The sequence below is a fragment of the Rattus rattus genome, chromosome 2 (genome assembly GCF_011064425.1).
Source record: "Rattus rattus isolate New Zealand chromosome 2, Rrattus_CSIRO_v1, whole genome shotgun sequence".
Taxonomy (NCBI): Eukaryota; Metazoa; Chordata; class Mammalia; order Rodentia; family Muridae; genus Rattus; species Rattus rattus.
This window is the reverse complement of record NC_046155.1, coordinates 43,371,977-43,398,105: the sequence shown is the minus strand read 5'-3', so window position 1 is coordinate 43,398,105 and position 26,129 is coordinate 43,371,977. Positions and strand designations below refer to the sequence as shown.

The window sequence follows — 26,129 nt, the reverse complement described above, 5'->3', positions numbered from 1 at the left end:
CTCACCTCCCCTCCCAGCCCTGGGCAGTCAGCTAACAGACGCCACTGTTCCCCCATGGAATAAGGAGCAGGATTGCTTTGCTCTCCCGTGCGCCATCTCTAACTGCACGAATGCTCTACAGACACAGCATGGAGGTTGCACTGCGTCAGGTCCTACAGAACGGCAGCTTGGCCCTCTCCCTACTCTTGTGCACTGGGCTGGAGTCTACAAGAAAACAACACTCCCTGCCCCTCCCCTCTCCTGTCACCGCAGTACTGAGCGGTGCAGTGGCTCTCTGTCATGGTGGCCCTTCGTTTAGGTTTGGCCTCCTGACGTAATGTCCTCCTCCGCAGGGGCAGGGTGTCCTTTCTGCTCCACGGCACCATTGCCATCGACTGCAGTGTCCAGAGGTTTCTGTGAATATGCCTGAAGTATGGATGGCACTGGATGCACTGTGTGAAATGGTCGTACATCAATACCTCATGTATACCAGCCATCATATACTAACCCTAGGTGGTTCACAGGGGTGAGCCTGAAGAGGTGCTGTGGCTTGATAAGGCTGAGCCTCGATTAGTGGCAGGCCTGAGCATGGAACTCGGGCGTCCCCAGCCCCAGCCTTCTGGCTCTGCTGCCTTTCCTCACTTCCCCGGCCACCAGTCTCTCTCTGTGGAGGGAGCCATGTCTCTGTTCAGTCTGGTTCCTCAGACTAATACTTGGCTCAGTTATAAGTTACCGAGGACAAGCACTCGTTGCTGTTTGGGTTAATTTCACGTTGTGTTCGGTTTTAGAAAAACCTCCATGTTTCTGGGTTGTTAGGTTCATTGAATTCAGGCTTGGGGAGGGGCTCTTTTGACCGACGGCCTTGGCTTGCATCCTAGTGCTTAAGTACCGCAAAGCGGATGAAGACAGCCTCATGGAGAAGATCTCCAAGCTCAACATCCACTCCATCATCAAGAAGTCCAGCCGGGTTAGCAGTCACCTGAAACACCTCACTGGCTTCGCTCCCCAGGTGAGCCCCAAGGGCAGCCGTTGGCACGAGTTGCCGGTTAGTGCAGACTGGGTCCTGCAGCTACCAAACTGCTTATAATCTACACAGAGGCAAATTAGGAGACCTGCTGGGCCAGCATACAGTAGTTACTGTGGCCTCCGTACCTCTAAGATGCTTATAATCTATTTGGGGAACCTGATCCACAAGGCAGACATACTAACTAGAGGGGATTTAGAAGATCATCTACAAAGAGGAAACCATGAAAGTAGGAGATTGAGCAGTGTGAACCGCAGCTTGGCAGTTGCAGACCTGGAAGTCTCCATACACCGTCCTGTGTGCCGCACGCAGATAGTAACAGCACGGAAGGTACGCGGCAGGGACTCACCTGCCACGACTCGTACTTTGTTTCTGAGCACTGTCACACTGTTGTTAAACAGTTGGGTGAAAACGTGCTTCTGGACCTGAGCTCATCTGACCGTTTGTGGAGGGAGCTGGGGGGGGGCTGCCAGGCTGGAGCAAGGACAGGGGAAGGGCTGGTGGGCAGATGTGGCTTTGCCAGGATTGGAGAGGACAGCGCCCCACCAGGACACGGGGCTGTGAAGTCAGTTCAGAAGTGGGCAGGTCCACGTGTGTTCCAGAAGTCAGAGCCACAGAGGCAGGTATCCAAACTCAGCTTGATGTGATTCAGGGAAACTAACTACAGGTTTACAGTGTCGAGCGGAAGTCCAGGGTCTCTAAAAGCACTCCTCCTCCTCCTCTTGAACAGCTAAAAGATGAAGCATTTGAAGAGACAGAAAAGAACTTCCGGATGCAGGAGAGATTGATTAAATCTTTTATCCGAGACCTGTCCCTCTACCTCCAGCACATACGGGTGAGTCAGGAACGGTTTTCCACCGTGCACTCGCTCACCCTGCACATTGTTTAGTGAAAGCATTCTGGGCTGAAGTGAACGCTTTTCCACGGGGCACTTTTTATTATTTTTCTTTCAGTTATTCACTAGTTAGCACATTCTAAAGTAAGCACTTTATTTATTTATTTATTTTTATTGAAAATAGAGTGTTGGGGTTGGGGATTTAGCTCAGTGGTAGAGCGCTTGCTAAGGCCCTGGGTTTGGTCCCCAGCTCCAAAAAAAAAAAAAAGAAAATAGAGTGTTTTTTCCTATACAATATATTCTGATTATAGTTTCCCCTCTGTCTACTCCTTTGGGCTCTTCCTCCCCTCCCTCCCTTTCCCTCCCCTTCCCTCCCATCGGGATCCACCCCTTTCTGTCTCTCATTAGAAAACAGCAGGCATCTAAGGCATGAAAATAAAATGCAAAAAGATAAAACAAAATCAGACAAATCGGAATAGGACAGAAAAGACAAAAAGACACAAGAAACTAAGATAAAGAGATCTTGTTTGCACGTCCAGGAATCCCATAAAAATGGGCTTAAGGGTTGGGGATTTAGCTCAGTGGTAGAGCGCTTGCCTAGCAAGCACAAGGCCCTGGTTCGGTCCCCAGCTCCGGGGAAAAAAAAAAATGGGCTTAAGATGATGGTGATGATGATGGTGGTGGTGGTGGTGGTGATAATGATGATGCCGCCAGGCTGTAGTGGCACATACCTTTAATCCCAGAGGCAGAGGCAGCCAGATCTCGTGTGAGTTTGAGGCCAGCCTGGTCTACAGAGCAAATTCCAGGACAGAAAAACCCTGTCTCAAAAAAACAAAAACACGAATAAACAAATAACTAAAATAAAAGTAAAGCAAAAATTAAAATTGATTTCTTAAAGCCCTGACCTGATATGGCGAGAACAGGACCCTCCACAGCTGCCACTTAGCTCTGTTGGCATCAACACTAAGACTGGGGCGGGGTGGGGGGGACGACTATCAGGGACGGGCTATGTGTGTACTTCCTTAGTCCGGTCTGGGCCAGACCCATGTCGCTCGCTCGTGGGGACCTGACTCACAGTGAGGCACGCTGCCTCCGCTGTGTTTAGAGCACCTTGTTCCCTTGTCTCTCCTCCATCCCTGCTGTCTCTTACCCTCTTCCCACCTCCTCTTCCTCAGGGTTCCCAATCCCTGAGGGGAGGGACAGGGCTGGCGGATCCGAGCCTCTCACTCCCTGCATCATGTCTGCCTGTGGGTCTCTGTGTCTGTGCCCCTCTGCTGCAGGAGAAGGGTCTCTGATGGTGGCTGAGCAAGGCGCTGATCTCTGCGCATGGCAGAGTGTCCTCAGGAATCGTTGCTTTGCTGTGTCCCTTTTGTAGAAGGGTGTATTTGATGTTCCCCTAAATCCCCGGCTGTCTAGTCTTAGTTCTTGTCACCCAAGCGTCGTCGGGGGTGGGCTCTGTCTCATGGAGTGGGCCTTAGGTCAGATACTGGTTGGTCCCTCAGACAAGCTTTGTGCTGCCATTGCACAGGGTGTCTTGTGCAGGAGGCCATGGATCAGAGGGTTTGTGCGGTTGGTACTTACGGTTCTCCTTTGGGAGCATGCAGGGGACCTTCCGAGAACACTAGCCAGCAGCAGCGAGGCTCTCGCAGGCACCAGCCCTGCTCCCCATGCCCAGTGGGTTGTGTAGACGTCATTTGCAGCAAGGAGGTCTCACCACCACTCTGTACAGAGTCTTTCAATAGTCTGGGTTGTTTGGGGGATCCCAGGGGACCCCTTTGGCCATCAACTCAGTTAGATGCAACCCCTTCCTAGGACTGAGGCTTTGTTTGGTGATGAGAGCTGTCTGTCCAGCTGGGGCTCTGTTTTCCCTGTCCCTTGGTGACTTCATTCCATTTGCCTTCATTATACATAGTTTAGAAAGCTTCCACTGTATTAGGTTCGCCTGTGACCCCTCAGGTGACCCTTAGTTTTAGCCTTCCCTCCCTGTCCCACTCTTCCCTCTCCCTTCATGTTTGATCTTCCCATCCCAGCCCATCCCCTTGTCCCTGCCTCCTGTCCCCAGTCCATCCATATCTAGTCTATTATTCTATTTCCCCTCCTAGGAAGATGGATCCCTCTCCCCCGTCCCATACCCTTCACCTAGCCTGAGGGGGTCTACAGACTGATTGAGCTCGTTTATCTGACTCAACAGCCAACATCCGCATATAAGCAAACACACACCGTGCTTGCCTTTATGGGTCTGGGTCACTTCACTCTGGGTGATGCTTTTCTAGTCCATCTGTTTACCTGGGAATTTCCTGATTTCATTTTTTCAAACAGTGGAGTAATATTCCATTGGTAGTGCACCGCGTTTTCCTTATCCACCATAGAGCAGCAGTGGACGTGGTGTCCTTGTGGTAGGATGAACCCTCCTTTGCGTGTATGCCCCAGACTGGCGTAGCTGGATCCCATCTTTCAGATGAACTGCCACATGATGTCCACAGTGACTTTATGAGTCTGCAGCCCCACCAGCGATGGATGTGTGTCCCCTTGCTTCACATTCTCCCCAGTGTGAGCTGTCTTGTTTTATTGATCTTGACCGTTCTGACTGGTGTGAGACGAAATCTCAAAGCAGTTTTGATTCACATTTCCCTGATGGCTAAGGATGTTGAACATTTCTTTAGGCGCTTCTCGGCCATTTGAGTTTCCTCTGTTGAGAATTCTGTTTTGTTTGTCCCTGTTTTTAAATTGGGTTATTTGTTTTCTTGATACCCAGTTTCCTGAGTTCTTTATGTATTTTGGATCATCAGCCCTTTTATCAGATGCGTAGCTGGTGAAATCCTTTTTTTCATTCTGTAGGTTTCAGTTCTGTCTGAATGATGGTGCCCTTTGCCATGCAGAAGTGTCTCAGTTTCTCGAGGTCCCAGTTAATGTGTTCAGTTCGGAAAGTCTTCTCCTGTGCCAGGTTCAAGGCTAACCCCACTTTCTCTTCTGTCAGATTCAGTGTTTCTGCTCTCATATTGAATTCTTTGATCCATTTGGAGTTGAGCTTTTACAGGGTGACAAGTGTGGATCTCTCTGCATTCTTCTACATGTAGTCATCCAATCTGACCAGCACCTTTGGTTGAAAATGCTGTCTTTTCCAGTGTGTATTTTTGATTCTTCGTAAAAAATCAGGAGTCCATAGATGTGGGGATATATGTCTGGGTCTTCAGTTGGATTCCACTGATCACATGTCTTTTTGTGCCAATATGAAGTTTTTATTACTAACGCTCTGTAATACTGTTTGAAATTGGGGATGGGGGTACCTCCAGCAGGTCTTTGATTATTCAGGATCGTTTTAGCTGAGAATTAACCTTTCAAGATCTGTAAAGAATGGTGTTAGAATTCTGATGGGGCTGTGTGGAGTCTGTAGAATGGTAGGATAGCCATTTTTACTGTTAATCCTGCTGGTAATAGTGTGAGAGAGCTTTCCGTCTCCTGCTATCTTCAGTCTCTGTTGTCAGTGTATTAATGGTTTCAGTCTTACGAGCCTCTCGCTTGCTTGGTTAGAGTCACCCCAAGAGTCCTTCTCTGTTTATTATTTGTATATGGGGGCCACGGATTTTCGTGAGTTAATTTTATATTCTGCCACTTCACTGGAAATGTTTATCAGCTGTAGGAGTTTTCCAGTGGAATTTTTAGTGTCACTTATATAAACTATCATATCATCTACATATAAGGATACTCTTTCTATTTGTATCCCGTTGTCCTCCTTCATTGTTTTATTGCTCTGGTTAAGATTAGTTGAATGGGTACAGAGAGAGTGGGTAGCCCTGACTTGTTCCTGATTTGTTTCCAGAATTGCTTTGAGTTTCTCTCCATTTAAGTTGATGTTGACTGTGGTCTTAATTCAAACTGCCTTTATTGTTATGTGGAGGTCTGTCCCTCCTGTACCTAATCTCTCCAAGGACGTTTATCATGAGGTGTTGGATTTTGACAGAGGCCTTTTCTCCATCTGATGAGATGACCGTGTGGTTCTTGTCCTTTGGTTTAATCACATGCTTGATTACTTTTATCGATTTACATATGCTGCCCATCCCTGTACTTCTGGGATGAAGCCTACTTGATCATGGTCGATGATCTTTTTGATGTGTTCTTGGAGTCTGTTTGCAAGTATGTTGTTAAGAATGTCTGCATCTGGGGCTGGGGATTTAGCTCAGTGGTAGAGCGCTTACCTAGGAAGCGCAAGGCCCTGGGTTCGGTCCCCAGCTCCAAAAAAAAAGAACCAAAAAAAAAAAAAGAATGTCTGCATCTGTGTTCATAAGGGAAACTGGTCTGTAGTACTCTTTGATGGATCTTTATGTGTCAGGCTTAGATATCAGAGTGACCGACCTTATACAACAAATTGGAGCGATGCTTCCCGTGTTTCTATTTTGTGGAATAGCTTGAGGAATGTTGGCACTAACTCCTCTTTGAAAGTCTGGTAGAATTCTGCACTAAAATCATACGGCCCTGGGCTTGTTTTGGTAGGGCGACTTTTAAAGACTGCTCCTTTCTCTTTCGCTAAAGCTTGGAGGTCTGCAGAAATTGTGTATCTGATCTTGAGTTAAGTGGAGGTATGTTTCAAGAAAATTATCGTTTTTGTTTGTTTGCTTAGATTTTCCAATTTGGTGGCATGCAGGTTTTTAAAAGTATGTTCTTAGGATTGTCTGGATATATTCGGGGTCTGCTGTTCTACCCCCTGTTCACTTCCAATTTTGTTAATGTGGATGTCCTCTCTCCACCGTTAGTTAATTTGCATAAAGGTTTGTCAATCTCACTATTCTCAAAGAACCAACTCTGTTTTTCATTGGTTGTTTGTTTGCTTTAGTTGTTCCTATTTTATTCCTTTTAGACCTGAGTTAATTTTATTTCTTTTTTTTTTTTTTTTTTTTTGAGCTGGGGACCAACCCAGGGCCTTGCTCCCCTAGGCAAGCGCTCACCGCTGAGCTAAATCCCCAACCCCTGAGCTAAATCCCCAACCCCTGAGCTAAATCCCCAACCCCTAATTATTTCTTGACATCTATTCTTTCTGGGTATGATTCTTCTTTCCTTTATGTAGGCACTTAGTGCTGTGACTCTGCCTCTAGAACTAGAACTGTGTCCCGTGAGGTCGGGTAGGCCGTGTTTTCATTTTCTTCTAGAAAGCTTTTCTTAATTTCTGCCTTGACTCATTTCTCATTCAGTGGGGAGCTGCTCAGTCTCGGGGAGTTTGTGAGCTTCTGTTGTTTCTGTGGAGCTTGGCACCCAGCTTTAATCCATGGTGGTCAAATAGGATGCAGGATGTTATTTCAATGTCCTCGTAGCTGTTGAGACTTCCTTTATGTCTGAATATGTGCTCAGTTTCAGAGAAAGCTCCGTGGGGTGCTGAGAACAAGGCTTATTCTTTTGTGTTTGGGTGAAATGTTCTGTAGATGTCTGTTGGGTCCATTTGGTTTATAACGTCTGTGAGTTCTAGTATTTCTCTGCTCAGTTTTTGTGGGGATGTCCTGTCCATTGCTGCGAGTCCAGTACTGAAGTCTCCCACTGTCCGAGTGTGAGTGTCTGTACGTGATTTAAGTCTAGCAGTGTTTGTTCCTTTTGTGAACTCGAGCGTCCTTGTGTTCGGTGCATGGATGTTAAGAATCGCAATGTCCTCTATTTGGATTTTTCCTTTCGGCATGCAGTGTCCTTCCCTAGCTCCTCTGATGAGTTTTGGTTTGGAATCAACTTTTGTCAGATCCTAAAATGGCTACAGCTAGGTCCATTTGCTTGGACTCTCTCCATCCTTCACCCTGAGGCGATGTCTGCCGTTGGTGTTGAGATGTGTTTCTTGGCCGCCTCAGAAGGATGGATCCTGGTTTTGTGTTCATTCTGTTAGTCTGGCCTTTCTATATTTTTGGTTGTGAGCCTAGTCTTTAATGGCTGAGCCATCTCTCCAACCCTGTTAGTCTGCCTTTTTATTGGGGATTGAGACCCTGGTTTTGAGAGTTGTCAGTGAGCAGTGTTTGTTGATTCTTGTTTTGTTCCTGTGTGCTTTCCTCCCTGTTCCTTTCCTGGCCTGAGATTGTTTATTCCTTGTGTTTTCTTGGGTGTGATTAACTTCTTCAGCTTGAAGTTTTCCATCTAGAACTTTCTGTAGGGCTGTACTCATGGATATTACTGCTTGTGTTTGGTTTTATCTTGGAAAGTGTTTCTGCATCCATTGTGGTTGAACGGTTGCTGCATTCAGTACTCTGGGATCTGTGGGATCTCTCAGAATTTGTAGGACACCTGTCCAGGCCCTTCTGACTGGTATTTATTCTTGTATTTGGTCTTTCTCTCCTGTCCCAGATTTCCTGCATGTTTTATGCCTGGAGTCTTAAATCTGACATTGTCATTGACCGAGGTACCCATTTCTCTATCTCGACTTCAGTGCAAGTCTTCTGTGCGCTGTTACCTAAAAACACTAGGAACTATAAATGTGTGAGACATAGATGGGTTTTGCTATGGGAATTTTTGTTGACTCTTAGAATAGACTCATGGAGATTTTAGGCATTTGGGTTTCATTTCCATTAATAACAAAACAGTAGGCATTCCCTAAACTTTAAAATGTCAGATGGCGTGCCAAGTAGACAAAAAAACAAACAAACAAACAAACAAAAAACCCAAACCCTAGCTCAAGACTCAAAAACAGACACAGAGAGTCAGGGGCCTCTCCCGTTCAGTTTCTTCTCCAACAACAATTGAGCTAGCAAACACGACTTTCTGCGTTCTTGGAGCTCACTCTCAGTGGGTGTGGATGAGGGGACAAGGACATGGCTTAGTGTGTCACATCATCTGCCGGAAGATACTCGTTGTAGTGGTGGGAAGCCACCAGGGGAGCCAGAGTCAGTGCAGGAAGCAGGAAGGTTTGTCAGGAGGGAGGGTGAAACAGTTGTCCGAGGAAGGGAGCTGATTGCTGTCCAGGGACCGTTGGTCCTCAGTTGGTTCACTTACGGTGAATTAAGAAACTGTTGGGTGCTTGGTTTGACAGTTTGGTACTTAAAATCTGGACAGGACAGAAGAGATTAACATGGCTCCTGCTCTCGGATGACACACAAATTCGGGATGCCTCCCATATTTAAAAGAGGAAAACTTTCGGGTTCATGCTCTTCCAAAGAATTTAAGTTTGGTTCCCAACCACGTTGGACAGGCAGCTCACAATCCGTAACTCCTGCTCCAGGGGACATGTGTCCCTTCTGGCCTCTACAAGTGTCCACAAGCACATACACATATAATTTTCCTTTTCCTTGTTTTTTTTGTTTGTTTTCTTTTTTTTTTTTTTTTTTGGTTCTTTTTTTTTTTTTGGGAGCTGGGGACCGAACCCAGGGCCTTTCGCTTCCTAGGTAAGCGCTCTACCGCTGAGCTAAATCCCCAGCCCCGTTTGTTTGTTTCCAAGACAGGGTTTCTTTGTGTAGTCCTGGCTGTCCTGAAACTTACTAACTCTGTAGACCAGGCTGTTCTGTAACTTCGAGATCTGCCTGCTTCTGCCTCCCAGTTCCTGGGATTAAAGGTGTGCACCACCACCACCACCATTCAGGATATTAAAAAAAAATACCCTGATAAATTCGCCAGTTTTTCTATAGTTCTACAGTTCCTTTCTCTATGCCCCATACATCATTTATAAAGGCAGGCTTGTTTCTGAGTGAAATTCCTACACGAGACGGGGGAATTTGCTTGGTGAGATCATCAGCACAGGCTGTGCAGGGCGACTGGTGAAGACCAGGATGTTCCATAGGCTGTGCATGGCGACTGGCGAAGACCAGGAAGTTCCATAGGCTGTGCAGGGCAACTGGCGAAGACCAGGAAGTTCCACAGGCCGTGCAGGGCGACCAGGAAGTTCCACAGGCCGAAGAAGACCAGGAAGTTCCATAGGCTGTGCAGGGCGACTGGCGAAGACCAGGATGTTCCATAGGCTGTGCATGGCGACTGGCGAAGACCAGGAAGTTCCACAGGCTGTGCAGAGCGACTGGCGAAGACCAGGAAGTTCCACAGGCCATGCAGGGCGACTGGTGAAGACCAGGAAGCTCCCTGTGTTTCACTCATGTCTTTCTCGTGGCTCCAGGAATCTGCTTGTGTGAAGGTGGTGGCAGCCATGAGCATATGGGATCTGTGCATGGAGAGGGGACATCATGACCTGGAGCAGTTCGAGAAGGTGCATCGATACATCAGCGACCAGCTCTTCACACGGTTTGTAAGTGACTTTGGCCTCCTTTCAAGGCGTGGCTCCCTTCCCAGGGTCCTCTCACAGGACACCTCGCACAGAAGTCCCTTCCACAGAGGCAGAGGCAGGAGGCATCAGAGCTAAAGGCCACATTGCTTAGGAACTTCCAAAGATCGGTGGGGCCACGTCATTGTGTGGGCTTAAGCGTTTGTTAGAGCTCTTTGCAGGGAGTAAGCCTAAAACAGGAATGTCCACAGGGGGAAACTTTCACCGCTTCAAGGGGAATCCTTTTAATAATATGCTGCTAGAGCTGAAAAAGGGCTTGAGGACCTCAGTTCTTTTTTCTTTCTTGTTCTGTTTTCTGTTTTTGTTGTTTTTGTTGTTCAGACAGGGTCTCGCTATAGAGCCCTGACTATCCTGGAGCTCACCAGGCTGGTCTTTACCTGACAGAGATCTTTTTGCCTCTGCCTCCCGAGTGCTGGGATTAAAGGGGTGCACCACCACCGCCTGGTCTGAGAACCTAAGATCTACGCCCTGTACTCTTGTTAAACAGTAGCTGGTGCAGTGGTGCACCCTTGTTCTCGGCACTGGGGAGGTAGGGGCAGGTGGCTTGTTTGGCCAGCCATCCAAGCTTACTTAGTGCATTTCAGGACAGCAAGGGCCCTTGAAGCACAGCACCAACCCTGTCCTCTACACGCATGCTCCTGCATGCATCAGACAATGCGATATTGCGTACCTGTTTGTTTTCAGGTGCATAGTGGCGTGCCGTCTGTGTCTATGTCTGTCTTTCTAGAAGGAATAAAAGAAAACTACCTTTTGAAAAGCAAAAGTGGGCCTTACCACGCAGTGATCACCGATTAGTGGTTCCTAATGCTCTGACCCTTTGATACACTCCGAGTGCTGTGCTGACCCAGCCATAACGTTCCCTTACTACTTCATAGCTGTAACTTTGCTACTGTTATGAGTCATAATGTAAATATCTGATGTGCGACCCCTGTCAAAGGGTCATCTGACCCCCAAATGGATCACTAGCCACAGGTTGAGAACCACTGACCTACACAGTGAGGGAGAGGATGCAGTCCCAGACTTGAGCACTCACACTGAGCTCCTAGACAAGGAGACAAGGGTATGTGGCAGGGTAACCACAGACTAATCACTCATTGTACTGATGTGTTCTTTACCATTCAGCAACAACGCCAAAAAGAAAGAAGCCTCACTGGCAAAGGCCCAAACGTGAGACTTGCCAGGTGAATCCTGGTAGGGTGTGGCTTTGGGTCTGCACAGGGTCACCTTGGCCTCTCTTGTCCCCACAGAAAGAGAGGACCGAGCGGCTTGTCATCAATCCCTTAAACCAGCTGTTGAACATGTTCACGGGGCCCTACAAGCTGGTGCAGAAGCGTTTCGACAAGCTCCTGGACTTCTACAACTGCACTGAGCGAGCGGAGAAGCTTAAGGACAAGAAGACTCTGGAGGATCTCCAGTCAGCCCGAAACAACTACGAGGCCCTGAACTCCCAGCTGCTGGACGAGCTGCCCAAGTTCCAGCAGTACGCCCAGAGCCTCTTCACCAACTGCATCCACGGCTACGCCGAAGCCCACTGTGACTTCGTGCAGAAGGCCCTGGAGCAGCTGCAGCCCCTGCTGTCGGTGAGTCCTTCCTGCGGGGCTGTGTCAGCTCTGAAAACGATTGGTACTTTCTGGAGTTCATGGTAGGGTCATTAGGTCCTGCCTGTTGGTCCATTCACGGTGCCACGGAGCCCATCAATCATCTCTCTCCATCTTAAGGGATGGCTCAAAAGCAGTGGCCGTGCCTTGTCTCTTGCCTAAGCTGTCATTTTAGTAATAATTCAGCCAACTACTGCTGACCACAGCATGGTCGCCTAAGACCATCAGGAAACAGATATTTACATTATGATTCATGACAGTTATGAGATAGCAGTGAAAAGAATCTTACGGTTGGGGCCACCACAACATGAAAGGGTCGCAGCATCAGGAAGGCTGAGAACCACTGCTCTGAAGACTTTGGCCAGGGGTCCTTCATCTGTGCTGTCTGTCTCCTTTCTGGTCTTCACTCCCACGGCCTGCAGCTACTGAAAGCCAGCGACCGAGAAGGCAACCTGATCGCCATCTTCCACGAGGAGCACAGCCGGGTCCTCCAGCAGCTCCAGGTCTTCACTTTCTTCCCCGAGGCCCTCCCAGCTCCCAGGAAGCCCTTTGAGAGGAAAACCACAGACCGCCAGTCATCACGGAAGGCCCCCCTGAGCATGGTGAGTAGGCCCCTAGCGTGGCTCCCAGGACTGACTGACCTGCACACCGGGCCTCTCACATGCCGCCTCAGTCCTCGCCTCCACTCCAGTAGACGTATCTAATACTGAGCGGCCTGCTTGCTCCTGCACGTCAACAGTGTAGTGGGTGGGAGTTTTGACTTTTCATAACAAAGGGAGAACCTGAGGTTAGTGGTCGGGCCTGTTCCGTCTCGGGCTGTTTCCCAGGCATCACTGATGGGGTTGCCGGGTCCACCTGGAGTTCCGGTGTTTCTGGTGTGCATTTCAAGCTGCCTCCCAACTCATTCTTGGATCTTAGTAAAGCATTGGTACACCAAGGAGTAAATTACGGGAAATGCATTGGGCCTGGTTTTTGATCTCGTGTTAGGAGAGCCAGCTAACACAGCCAAACATGAATGACTCCTTTGCCTGGAGTAGCATTGTGGCTTTCGGTTTTTTTTTTTAACACAGGTCTTTCACATTTTATAACTGGGGGTAAGATGCAGCAGATCGTGTGGGCTCCTATGCAGAAGGACCAATTGATCACCCTCCTTCTTAGGCGTTTGCTCTATAAAACCCCATGAGCATTTGTTTACTTTACAAGGGACAATTGGATTTACTATTTTCTCTAGTTTTTCACTTTTAAGATTTTTATTTTAGATTATGTGTGTAGGTACCTGTGGAATCCAAAAGAGGACGTTGGGTTCTCTGGGGCTCCAGTCATGGTCGTGACCTGTCTGACATGGGTGCTCCCGTCCTCTGTAAGGGCAGTGAGTACCCTTGACCCCTGAACCATCTCTCCAGCTCCTACCTTTAATTTAATCCTCACTACTTAGGTTTATCTAACAATAATAGAAGACCTAGTGATAGACTTGGTATTTGGAATTTTTTGTTTTCATTCTAAATTTTATTTTAGAGTCTGGAGAGATGGCTCAGAGGTAAAGAGCACTGACTGCTCTTCCAGAGATGCTGAGTTCAATTCCCAGCTACCACACGGTGGCTCCTAATCATTTGTAATGTGATATGGTGCCCTCTTCTGGCCTGCAGGTGTACATGCAGGCAGATCACTGTAACGTAATAAATAATCTTATTTACGATTGTTTGCTTTTATTTTGGTACTAGCAATTGAAGCCAAGGCCCTATACATGCTAAAAAGATGCTCTGCCTCTGGGCTACTGTACCTCCCCAGCCTCAGAACTTTGGCTGTTTAGTAGCATTTTAATCATTTTGTTGTCACTGTTGTTGTTTTTGCATAAAGTAAGGGTGTTAGCTTGCCTCCTAGCTTCCAAGACATTAAACCATTGCACTGTGTCTTTTACCTAACACAGCCTGACTTGATTATAAAAGTGTCTTTTGTAGGTGGTCGGGTGGCTCAGGGTTGGTGCCTCGCTCCTGCCATGGCAAGCTGAGATTAAACGTGGCTGCCAGGGTGCTGGCTGGTGGTTTCTTATTGTCCCGTTCTGCCTTTCAGCCAAGCTACATGCTGCAGTCAGAAGAACTGCGGAGCTCCCTGCTGGCGAGGTACCCACCGGGAAAGCTCTTCTATGTCCAACGCAACTTCAACGCAGCTCAGGACTTGGATGTCTCCCTTTTGGAAGGTGACCTGGTGGGCGTGATCAAAAAGAAAGACCCCATGGGCAGCCAGAACCGCTGGCTTGTGGACAACGGAGGTGAGCACCCCAGGCACTGGGCAGTCAGGCTCTGAGGAGAAAGACGCGCGAGCCCTGGGTTAGGGGGAAGTAGCTGTAGAATCGTCCTGATTTCTCGAGTGTGGAGCCCGGGTTGAGTGAAGCTGCCTGCTTTGGATTGCTTTTGTTCTGACAGCTTTCAGAGACCGTTGTGGTATTTATCTACCCTGAAGGTGTCAGTCACTGTGTTTGTTCTTTGCCCCCTGATTCTGTAGCCTGTGTGGTTTTGTCAGCTTTCCCCGCAGCGCCGTTCATGGCTGAGTGACCGAAATGAACCAAGTCACAGCCTTCTCCTTTTTGGAGGAGGATTATGGGCGTTAGTGTAGTCCTTTTTCCCACAGTTCTAAATGCAGCAAGTTGAGAAAAACAGGGCTTTTTCAGAACCCTCTTGTTAAGGCCTGAACTGAGTAAAGGAAAGAGTTTATGATCATAACTTACATTATAAAATAGATAAGCATTTGACATTCCTCAAATAAAAAACTATGGGTTCCAAAGACCATGGCCCAAGTATTTTTGGGGCTTAGGCCAATTTTAGCATTTTGGGGTTCCTTTAAAAGCGTCTTTATGAGGTGACTCAGTTGATAATGCTGTACCAGTCTGAGGTTAGAATTCAGAGACCCAGAATCCATATAAAAAGCCAGGCAGCCTCTAATGGAGGGACCCAGGAGAGTCCCTTGGCTCTAGAAATCTGTAATTCCCTCGTGAGCAGAATCCTGGGATGGAAACAAAGGCAAAGTTTGATGAGACTTAAATAATCCTGGCATTTAATTAAAAGGGAACCGTGAGGGGGGCGCTCCCCACTTCAGGAGTCACACGACCAGGGTCCTGCGTTCTCTTAAGACCAGAGACACTTGTGTGCTGAGAGCCATCTGTCACCACCGCGTGCTGGGCACGGCTGTGTTCTTGTCCCAGCATCCCCTGACCCTACGATGGCTCTGATGTGTGGAGGAGAGGAGTGCAGGTGGCCTTTCTGAGGAGCTCGGCCCTTGAAATCCATCTTGGCCAGATGCGGTGTTTTTGAACTTAAGCTCACCCAAGTCTTCTCTCAGTTTAGTGATGCCCTGGAGATCCTGTCACATTGTCTGCTGTGCCACTGCCAAATTCAGCAAGGCTGGCCTTGAACTTGCAGTAATCCCTCTGTCTCAGTCTCCTGAGCGTGGAGGTTACAAGTATGAGCTACCTGAGTTTTGGCTTGCTGTCTTGTCACTGTCCTGTCAGTTGTGCACAGACACCTTATTACTTAGGGCGGTGCAGCTGTAAGAATGGCCTAGAACGTAGGAGCCACGGGTATGGGCGTCTTCCGGAGTTGGATGTTGCAAACCGTGGATCACTCTTGACCTAGCTTTCTGTTTGACTGTGGTGACTTGGCTGCATGTGTGTCCGTGCCCCACATATGCCTGGTGTGCCTGTGGAACCCAGAAGGTGGTGTTTGACCTCCTGGAACTGGAGTTATAGATGGTTGTGACTGCCATGTAGGTGCTGGGAATTGAACCCAGGTCGCTGGAAGAGCAGCCTGTGCTCTTAACTGCCCAGCCACTGCTTTTAAGCCCATTGACCTAGCTTTTAAATGGCACGTTGTAAATTCTTTGATATACCCCCCTCCCCTGCCCAGCCCCTCTTGCTCCATGCTCTAGCTGTTTTCTTTCCTTCTGCAGTCACCAAAGGCTTTGTCTACAGCTCCTTCCTGAAGCCTTACAACCCTCGCTGCAGCCATTCGGATTCCTCTGTGGTCAGCCATTCTTCCACAGAGTCCGAGCACAGCGGCTCCTCCCCCAGCTTCCATCGCCAGAACAGCAGCAGTGCCTTGACCTTCAACTCCAACAGCATGACTGTGTCCTTCACCTCAGGGCTTCCCCAGAAGCAGCCTCAGGACACGTCTCCACTGAGGGAATGTGTCCCCGAAACTCTTGGTGTGTCCTCGAACACGGGGAACCCAGAAACTGGACCTTCCCCATGCCCTTCAGATCCAGGCTTCTCCTGCCAGCGCAGGCCGGGCAACCCTGCAGATGGCCCCCGAGAGATCAGCCAACCTGCTTCAACCTTGAGGGGCTGCCAGCGACGCTCCCTGCATTCCGAAGTGCTCGGTTACCCTGTGCCAGGGCGCAGTGACCAAGGCAGTGACTCCATAAAAGGAACCTCAAGAGCCTGTCAGACCGCAGGAGACAGAGACAGAGGGCTCGGAAGCAGCGAGGCAGAGGGCAACCAGGTACGCACACCCTGCCCTGTGTGGCTCCAGAGCGTGGCAGACATAGAGTGAGTGTGGGAGAGGACCAGGCAGGGCCAGTAAACCAGGTCCTGCCCTACATGGCCCAGGACCATGCTGTCCTAGGGAGTAGCTCGCCCCAACTCCCATACACTCCAACACACACACACACACACACGCACACACACACACACACACACACAGGCACGCACGCCTGTTTCCACAGACACTACCAGGCCATCCCCAGGGCTCTTCTCTTCATCCCTGGGCATTTAAAAGACACCAAGAAGAAGCCTGTTTTTCACTCTTTCAGCCTGCCAGGATGTGCAGGCTGCTGCTGCTTAACTCTGCACCCATGCAGACTTTTACCCACCCAGCTATATTTTTAGTCCTAGAATCTAAAAACAAAAGAGCGGTGCTGGTTCAGTTTTCCCTGGTTTCACCTGGCCTGCTCACGCCTGGGAGCCAGGGACTGCCTTTCTGTCCCCACGGTGGTCCCCCAAGGCTCACACAGCAGCGGGTTTTCTCATCGGTGTCAGGAGATACAGTCTGTGGCGTGTTGCCTCTGTTAGGGTCTAGATGCCAAAGGCCACGTCTGGCTTTCATGCCACAGCTGAGAACGGCAGCCGCTGGCTTCTTTCTGGCTGACAGCTTAGGACAGATGTCCCAGCTCTGCCCCAGAGGGAACTCACTTCTAGCCTAGCTGGTCCTGGGGTCTCATGGCCTCTCCCATCACCGAGCAAACCCCACCTCCATGTTGTGCCCCATTTATGACTTCTACAGGTTGACCTTTGTTGCTTTGAGAATAATTGCATATTATTACATTAGTTTGGTTTAAGTTTTTTCTTTCCTGCTCTGGGAATGGAACTAGAGTTTGGGGCAGGCTAAGCCGGTGGGCTGAGCTATCCTAATAGTTAACTTCTAGGTGGAATACAGAATTGGCACAGCTCACCCATCTTCCATGTGGACCAAATGTCCCTGCCGTTCTTTAAGCCATTCTGAAACCGTGAAAAGCTCTGGGGTTCTGGAGAGGTCTTTGTTTTTTTTTTTTTTTTTTTTTTTTTTTTTTTGGTTTTTTTTTTTTTTTTTTTTTTTTTTTTTTTCGGAGCTGGGGATCGAACCCAGGACCTTGCGCTTCCTAGGCAAGCACTCTACCACTGAGCCAAATCCCCAACCCCTAGGTCTTTGTTTTTGAAACAGTGTCCCCTGTGAATGCCAGGCTGGCCTCCAGGTGGTGGCATTCCTCCTGCCTCTGCCTCCCGAGCTGTGGGATGACAGCACTTGCCACCATCTGAGATGGTTTCAGTTTTCTTTTCCTCCGCCCTGTTCATTGTGGACTACTCGATGGTATACAGCTGTTAAAACTCTAGGTTAAATCAGATTAGAAATTCAGCTTCCAGCTGGGTAGGTAGGTAGGTGGCACACACCTTTAATCCCAGCACCCTGGAGGCTGAGGAAGGCGGATCTCTGGGTTTGAAGACAGCCAGAGCTCCGTAGAGCTATCCTGTCTCGGAAAACCAGAAAAGAAAACTCTTCTTCCAGGCCCACGGGGCACAGCAGCTGTACAGCACAGACTGTTGCCTCCATAGCAACTGCCCGCAGGTTTCTAACCCCCTCTCTCCCTCACACAGGTCTATTTTGCCATCTACACCTTCAAGGCACGAAACCCAAATGAACTGACTGTGTTGGCCAATCAGAGACTCAGGATCCTTGAGTTTAAAGACGTCACAGGCAATACAGAGTGGTGGTTGGCTGAAGTTAACGGAAAGAAGGGCTACGTCCCGTCCAACTATATCCGAAAAACTGAGTACACCTGAGCCAAGTTGCCTCGGGTCCCCACCTCGCTGCCGCTTTCAGTCCACTGAGAGGTTCTGGTGGGCTCCAGGCACCTGCTCTCAAGCAGGGCTCCACCCCACTGCCTATCCATAACGCGGAGCGCACAATAAGCTTTGTTCTGATTGAGTTGTACACTTTGATGCTCGCTAGAATTTGACGTGGGTGGACCCCAAAGGTTTGCCAGTGACTCAGTGTCCACAGGAAGCAGGCCAAGTGCTGGTGTCCGCTTTGGGAAATGAGACGTTCCCAATCAGAAATGCAGTATTGTATGCCGGAAGCTGTACGGCATCAGAGGACGCTGGCATTGGCTGCCTCGTACGCCTTGGTCAACTGAGTAGTCACGGGGTGAGGAGGAGCGGGTTCTGAGAGCTTCTCCATCGCGCCTCCATACACAGGAACAGTTATGTCAGGATCACACCAAACCTGGTGTGTCAAGGTGTCTGAGACACCCCGGTGCCCGGCAGCCTTCTTTCTCTGACACTTGCCCCTCACTCCTAGTTCTTAACACGATAGCCTGTCACTGCTTCCCCGTTGAATGTTTACAGTCTAACTTTTCTTCCACCCGTGAGTCTGGACCATGTGTCTGGAAGGTTCTCTTACCTTGTCGAACATGGTCATCTGCCTCTTCCCTGACACTCATTTTAATTTTATTTGATCTTGATGGTGTCTCCTAACCTTTCTCCCTATACTTATTGACTGACAAGATTTCCCTAGTCTAGCGGGCTTGGCACTCGGGCCAGCCACTGACAGTATTCTGCTGGGTGGAAGCCGGACGCCTGCCCCACCCCCTTCCACCCCAGCACTCTGCTGCGGTCTAGTCACCTCCACACGTGCTCAAGACAAGCCACGTGGCTTATTTTGAAGTAGGTAGGACCGGTGGCCGAAGAAGCTTGCCTTAGAGTTTGGAAATAAGAATTTTCTTTCTCACCACCAACTGCCATACTTCAAGGACAATATTTCAAAGTCAGACAGATGCTAATGTGCCTAATGAGACCTCGAACCCAAGGCTGGAAGGTGATTGCTAAACCCTCATGTGAAGAAACGGTCCCAGAGACTTGACTCAGCATGAGTCCTAGACTGCAGCCTTCCAGCTGCACACGTGGCCTTAAAATCCTGGTGAATCAGGGCAGCCTGTGGACACCCCGGCTGCACCACGGGTCGGAGCCTCTTATGAAGTGTTTATATTTAGAGATGTTTATATTTAAGTCGCTATTTTTTAAATAAAGCATTTCTATTGACTGTAAGTGTGTTTCCTTCATCTTGAATCTGAGCCTTTTTTCTCATCTTTGCCCTGCTGAGTCAAAGAGGACCTGTCTTTTTCCAGTACGTCTACAGATAAATCTATGTCTGGTCATAGATTTGAGTCATTAATCCAGTTTGAGGCTTTTTCCTTTCTCTTTGGGGGGTGGTGTGGGGGTGATCTGTGTAGCCCGCACCTCTCAAATGAGATCCTCTTGCCTCGCCTGGGTGGTGGGGTTACACGTGTTTGTATCCTGACAGCTTTAAGTCAATTTTTTTTTTTTTTTTTGGTTCTTTTTTTCGAGCTGGGGACCGAACCCAGGGCCTTGTGCTTCCTAGGCAAGCGCTCTACCACTGAGCTAAATCCCAACCCCATAAGTGGTGAAATGAGACACCCCACCACCCCACCCACCCCCACCCACACCCACCCCCCCCCCCCCCCCCCCCCCCCCCCCCCACCCCAGCTAGGGACCAAACCCAGGGCCTTGTGCTTGCTAGGCAAGTGCTCTACCACTGAGCTAAATCCCAACCGATTATTATTATTATTTTTTTTTTTAGTATGAGGCGTTGGGCGTGTGGTGTGCACTTTTAATCCCAGCACTTAATTGATTTAGAGTTTTTCATTTCTGGGACTTGCTTTCCTTGCATTTCTAGGTCTTTGCTGAGTTTTTTCATCCAAATTCTTAAGTCTCTCTAGGATTTCAATTCCTTGTTTAGGTTCTTGTAGTGAGAATTTTGGAATTTTGGTTTCTTAACAGCAACAACAACAAAAGAAATTAGAATGTGCTTTTGTTTTAATCTGGCTGTAGAGACGTGGAATTCGGACCTTCCTAAGCAGCTGACCTTGATTTGCCTGGTGCTCTAGCAGAGGCCTAGTTTTGCTAGCTGCAGGTCATTTCTGTGATGGTGTGATGTTTGGAATTCTGGGAACTTTTTAAAGGTATATAAATGTTAGACTGCCCCCCAAGATAGGTGGGTGGGTGTCGGTCATTTAGGGAAGTCGGTTCTGTTTTATTAGTAGCCGTGGTCAAAGAACGGAAAGGAATTAGACTCGGGATTTTCCCTAATTCCTCTCTCCCCTCTGTTATTGTTCATCCAGTGTCAGGGATGAAGAGGGTGGGAAAAAGAACCCACAAAGTAGCAAAGACCAGCTACAGGTTCTGAATCTTTCCTCTGTGAATGTTTCAAGTGTTCTCACCAAAAGGAAATTATGTTCCCATCTGGGTAAGACCATCACTGTTCCCAGCAGCCGGCATTGCACGGCTCAGTGCTATGAAAATGGGCCAGAAATCTGGCTCTGGCTGGGGAGCTCACAGATGCCACCAATGACCCTAGCACTGCTGTTCAGCTCAGTGCACACCAAACTGCCTCTAAATTCTTACCCCTGCCCATAAATTAATGCAGCCCTCAGACCTTATCAGACATGCGTCTTTGTGTGGTGGATAGTGGTTAGCACGGAAACTCACAACAGGCCAGAGCACAGAGAGGAAGTGTCAGCCATTGCTCAGCTACAAATGATACAGATGTTACAGTTAGAGACCGTAAGAGAAGTGTGTGTGTGTGTGTGTGTGTGTGAGAGAGAGAGAGAGAGAGAGAGAGAGAGAGAGAGAGAAAGATTGTGAGGGTCAGAGGTCAGGGAGGGCTGGAGCAAAACTAGACAGGACACCAAGCCAGTCAACATTCTAATTCTAGTGAGAAAGGGTTCATGAGCCACCCCCCACACACACACACGTTAATCGAGGAGCCGTGACTTCTGGGAAAAGAGTCTCGGTTTTCTTAGAGGCTCTAGGAAGTTGGACCACACTCCAATGGATGGCCCCAACCTCACCAGTGTAGGGAGAGCACAAATTGGAGTCGACAGTTATTAAAACAAAAGCCAAGGGTTGGGGATTTAGCTCAGTGGTAGAGCGCTTGCCTAGCAAACGCAAGGCCCTGGGTTCGGTCCCCAGCTCCGAAAAAAAAGAAAAAAAAAAAACAAAAAAAAAAAAAAACCAAAAGCCAAGAAGCTGGGGCTCTGGGGGGGATCTGAGTTGAGTGTGGGCTGAGTATGATCAAATGCATTATGTGAAATGCAATAAAATATTTAAAAGATGATTACATCCAGTTAGTCGTGCGTCGGTCATTCCGCAGTGGGTTCATGAGTTGAACTGTTGTTCATGATAAACTTACACAACTTCTAGCCGCAGGGAAATGTCGGCTAGAACATCACAGTATAAACAGTTGGGAGGAGGCTGGAGGGCTGCATCAAGGGCTTCGTTCGGAGCTGATGACTGACAGCAAAGCCATGCTGGCTTCCTTAAAAGGCATCGCCTGGTTTGGAGAGAGTGGACTCCAAGCGGATGAAGATTATTGGATCCAAGGCAGGAGAAGCAGTCGTGGGGATATGGAGTCTAACTGACTTAGGCTAAAGACTTATTGAGAAACAGAAAGAGAAATACCCTATAAAGAATAGGAAACTGAAGAAATCAGGGTGTCGTTAAGGAAGAGTATACATCTTGTCTCAATACCGGATGCTTTCTAGGCCTCCATTATGTAAGATCACATCGACAGGATCAGCAGGGCTAAACCACCATCCCCGGGAAGCTGTGTGAACAAACACTAACCTAAGAGGTCCCCGGGGAATTTGTGTGCAGTAAAGGTTGACACACGTCTGTCTTAGTCAGGGTTCCCATTGCTGGGATGAAACACTGCGCCCAAAACAACTTGGGGAGGAAAGGGTTTAGTTGGCTAACAATATCCTGAGTTATAGACCATTGAGAGAAACCAAGGCAAGAACTCCAAAACCCAGCAGAGCCTAGAGGCCGGGGCTGATGCAGAGTCCATGGAGGGGTGCTGCTTCTTGACTTGCTCCTCGTGGCTTGCTCAGCCTTTTTATTACAGGACCAGGACCACCAGCCCAAGGAAGGTACCAGCAGGCTGGGCCCTCTCACATCAATCACTAAGAAAATGCTCTACAGGCTCGCCCCACCTTATGAAGGCATTTCCTCATCCGAGGTTCCCTCCTCTTGAATGACCATAGCTTGTGTCAAGTGGACATAAGACTAGCCAGCACAATGTCTGTCCAAGTAATTTTTAAAAGCTATTTAATTTTTTAAATGTGCATCTGTGTGAATGTATGTCATCTGTGTGCGGTGCCTGTCAAACCCAGAAGAGAGGGTCAGATCCCCTGGAGCTGGAGTTACAGGAAGCTGGGAGCTGCTCAGTGTGGGTAATGGGACTCCAGCCTCTGTAAGAGCAGCATGTGCTCTTAACCCCTGAGCCGTCTCTCCAGACTCTCAAACTGAGCTTTTCAAACAGAGTCCAGGTAGCCCAGGCTGGCCCCAAATACATGATCCTCCCATGTGATATATATTCCATGTGTCACCACACTCAGCTAAGCAATTAATGTTTAATAGAATTTTTGGGGTTTTGTTTGTTTTATTGTTTTGTTTTGCCTTTTGGGTTTTTTTTTTTTAAGATTTATTTACTTATTTTATGTATGTGAGTACACTATTGCTATCTTCAGACACACCAGAAGAGAGCATCAGATCTCATAGATGGATGGCTGTGAGAACTGCTGGCCCGTCTCTCCAGCCCCAAACAGATCTATTCTACATAGCCCTGGCTAACCTATAACTCACTATGTCGACTAGGCTAGCTTCAAACTCACAGAGATCCACCTACCTCTGCCTCCCAAGTGCTGGGATTAAAGGCTCACTAGAATTTTATTGGCTGCCAGAGAAGTAGAAGTTAGAGGCTGCAGCCACTCGCACACTAGAAGGGAAGGCACCGAAGAAAGCTTCCACACTCGTGTGCCTGCTTTCCGACTCTCAGGCTTTCTCCATCTGTCTGAAGTAGCTCTTCATTTGTCTCACGTTCAGTATCACTAGGGCAGGCATGGATGTGAGGAGTCTACGTCTAGACAATGGAGATTTGTGGTCTCCTTCTCAAGATTATGACAAGAAGCCCATGAGAAGATGTCTGTGCACACAGGCAACAAACAGGAAGTACATGATTCAGAGGAGGACTGACTACACTTTCCATCCCAGGCTGGGACTCATGTGGTTGCCTGTAAGAACACATCCAAAGATATGCACTTGATTTGAAGCCCTGTGTACCCCACAGTTCCCGTGCACAGGTTCTTAAGCTCTCTCTGTAGCCAATAGCAGCGCCTCTCATCAACACTCTCTTTCCCTTCACAGGATGTAGCCCCAATGATCCTTCCACCGGCCCCAACTCCAGTGTGCTGGGATTAGGAACATATACACCATCTGACTAGAAGCTTTTGCAAAGTACTTGGGTTCCTGCGCCTCAATAGTTAATGAGATGTCCTTTATTTTTCTTTTCTTTTATTGATTTTTTTGAGGCAGATTCTCACAACACAGCTCTGGCTGTCCTGGAACTCACTATGTAGACCAGGCTGGCCTTGAATTCACAGAAACCTGCCTGCTGGGATGAAAGGCATGTGCCACCAACACCCAGCCTAAGAGATACTCTTTAAGGAGAGAGACCAGATAGGATGCTTTCCTGGTGTAGCAGTGACCTGGTGACAGGAGGGAGAAAGTAAAAAGAACACCCTGGTTAGTGGTATCTGGGAATACTGGGGACAGACAGGCTGCGAAGACCTTGCACCCAACCAGAGGAGTCTGAAGACTCATGCAGACGGTGTCAACAGAGCCTCTGGTACACCCCAGAGGAGTCAGACCCCAAGCATTTCAAACCACCCCTTAAGCACAGGATCAGAAAAGCTAGGCACGACAGGCCTAATCCACCATTGCTAAAATTATGACTTACTTTGGCCAGCGCCCTCACTGCAGCTGAGAGCAGGGCATGGCTGGCTCCAAAGAGGATGCAGCTGAGCAACATTGTTGCATTCCAGTTGGAAAGACAAGCGTGCTGATTCCACTGGACAGGACCACAGCCGGCTGGAGTCACCTCACCACAGGTGAACCTCACAGTCTGGCTGGTTTAATGTCTGCAGTGTCCCAGCATACTACACAGCAAACCACACACGGACAAACCCTTCTAGATGGTTTGCCTAACTTAAGCAATGGATTCTTTTCTTGTTGGTGAATTTTAAGAACAATCTCTACTTCCTGAATAAATTATTCAGAAATATTATTTGTGAGTACCAGCCACAACCCCCAAAAGGGCGGTACGTATAGCTTTACATTCCAACTTGGTGTGTGTGTGTGTGTGTGTGTGTGTGTGTGTGTGTGTGTGTGTGTGTGTGTGTGTGTGTGTGTGTGTCTGTCTGTGTCTATGTGTTTATGTGTGTGCTGTGTGTATGTCTGTGTGAGTGTCAGTGTATGTCTCTGTATGTGACTGTGTATCTGAGTGTGTCTGTGTGTGTGTGTCTGTGTGTTCTTGTGTCTGTGTATGTGTGTCTGTGTGTGCCTGTGTGGTGTGTGTGTCTGAGTCTGTGTGTCTGTGTTTGTTTGTGTGTGTGTGCCTGTGTCTGTGTGTACCTGTGTTGTGTGTGTGTCTGAGTCTGTGTCTGTGTGTCTGTGTGTGTGTGTGCTGTGTCTGTGTGTACCTGTGTTGTGTGTGTGTCTGAGTCTGTGTGTCTGTGTCTGAGTTTGCCTCCCATAAGCACTCTTCCACTGAGCCCTTAAAGCTATTTCCCCTGCTTCTTACAGAGATGTTAGAATGCCTTGGCCTAGCTGCCCCAGGATAAGACTTCTATTATAACTCCCCTCGAACTATACCCTATGAAATTCTGAATCTGCCTGTTACTTTCCTTTGGTTTCACAGAACCTTGGAGGTAGTTCTCACACCAGGACCAAATGTTCTGGAACAGGTGCTAAAACCATTAGTGTTAAGTATGATACTTCAAATCCCAAGTACAGAAGGGTGGGGTGAGTTACAAAAATTAAGTGCTCTTTGGAACTCTTGTCAATTTTATCAGAGCCACCAGACAGAGCTCGCCGTTCTTGGTGGCCTCCAGATGACCAACCAAAATCATGACCAAATGAATTAAAGCAAGCTTTTTTTTTTTTTTCATTTATGGATATAGGCTGCCTCCCCTAAGGTGGGGTTCAAGGGGTCAGCTCTGGACGTGGGGAAGATAAGGGGATTTTTATAATATATGTGTTAGTTACAGTTTCATTGAACAGACACCACGACCAAGGTGACTCTTAGAAAGGACAACATTTAATTGGGACTGGCTTACAGGTTCAGAGGTTCAGTCCATTATCATCAAGGTGGGAAGCATGGCAGCATCCAGGCAGGCATGGTGCAGGAGGAGCTGAGAGTTCTACATCTTCATCTGAAGGCTGCTAGGAGAAGACTGACTTCCAGGCAGCTAAGTAGGAAGGTCTCTCAAAGCCCACCCCCACAGTGACACACTTCCTCCAACAAGGCCACACCTCCTAATAGTACCACTCTCTATGGGCCAAGTATATTCAAACCATCACAATATATAAATATAACTCTATTTTTATTTCATGCGCGTTGGTGTTTTGTCTACATGGATGTCTGTGTGAGGACATTGGATGCCCTGGAATTGGAGTTACAGATGGTTGTGAGCTGTCACATGGGTGCTGGGAATTGAACCACAGAGCCAGTACGCTTAACCACCGAGCCATCTCTCCAGCCCCAAGATAAGGGTTTTATAGCTCAGGGTAGGTAGTTTCCAAATGGGGATTTGACAGGCAAATTGGAAGCTTTGCAGAAGCAGAAAATTACAAGGCAGTCATAACAAGGTGGGCCTAACAACAGGTGGTTATAATAACCTTTTAAAGCAAAGGTAAGAGTTTGCAAGATGGTCTTTTAATTTTATTTTCTTGGATATTTTATGTATTTACATTTCAAACGTTATCCCCCTCCCTCCCTGTCTCATCCTCCCCCCCCCCAGGCCCCTCTTCTATGAGGATGCTCCATTCCCACCCGCTTCCACCTCAGTGCCCTAGCATTACCC

The 26,129-nt window shown here is 48.3% G+C and overlaps 1 protein-coding gene across 2 annotated transcripts in view; it reads left to right on the top strand.

Moving 5' to 3' along the window:
* The window catches only part of Dnmbp (dynamin binding protein), a 93,827-nt gene extending 74,591 nt beyond the window's left edge, over positions 1–19,236 (top strand). For both annotated transcript variants that reach the window (XM_032892025.1, XM_032892026.1), the window contains 8 exons: positions 858–988; positions 1,734–1,838; positions 9,904–10,032; positions 11,316–11,648; positions 12,089–12,268; positions 13,737–13,935; positions 15,609–16,159; positions 17,788–19,236. In XM_032892025.1, coding sequence (XP_032747916.1) covers positions 858–988; positions 1,734–1,838; positions 9,904–10,032; positions 11,316–11,648; positions 12,089–12,268; positions 13,737–13,935; positions 15,609–16,159; positions 17,788–17,973 — 1,814 coding nt within the window. In that variant the 3' untranslated portion in view covers positions 17,974–19,236. The remainder of the gene's footprint in view (positions 1–857; positions 989–1,733; positions 1,839–9,903; positions 10,033–11,315; positions 11,649–12,088; positions 12,269–13,736; positions 13,936–15,608; positions 16,160–17,787) is intronic.
* Positions 19,237–26,129: the final 6,893 nt, after the last annotated feature.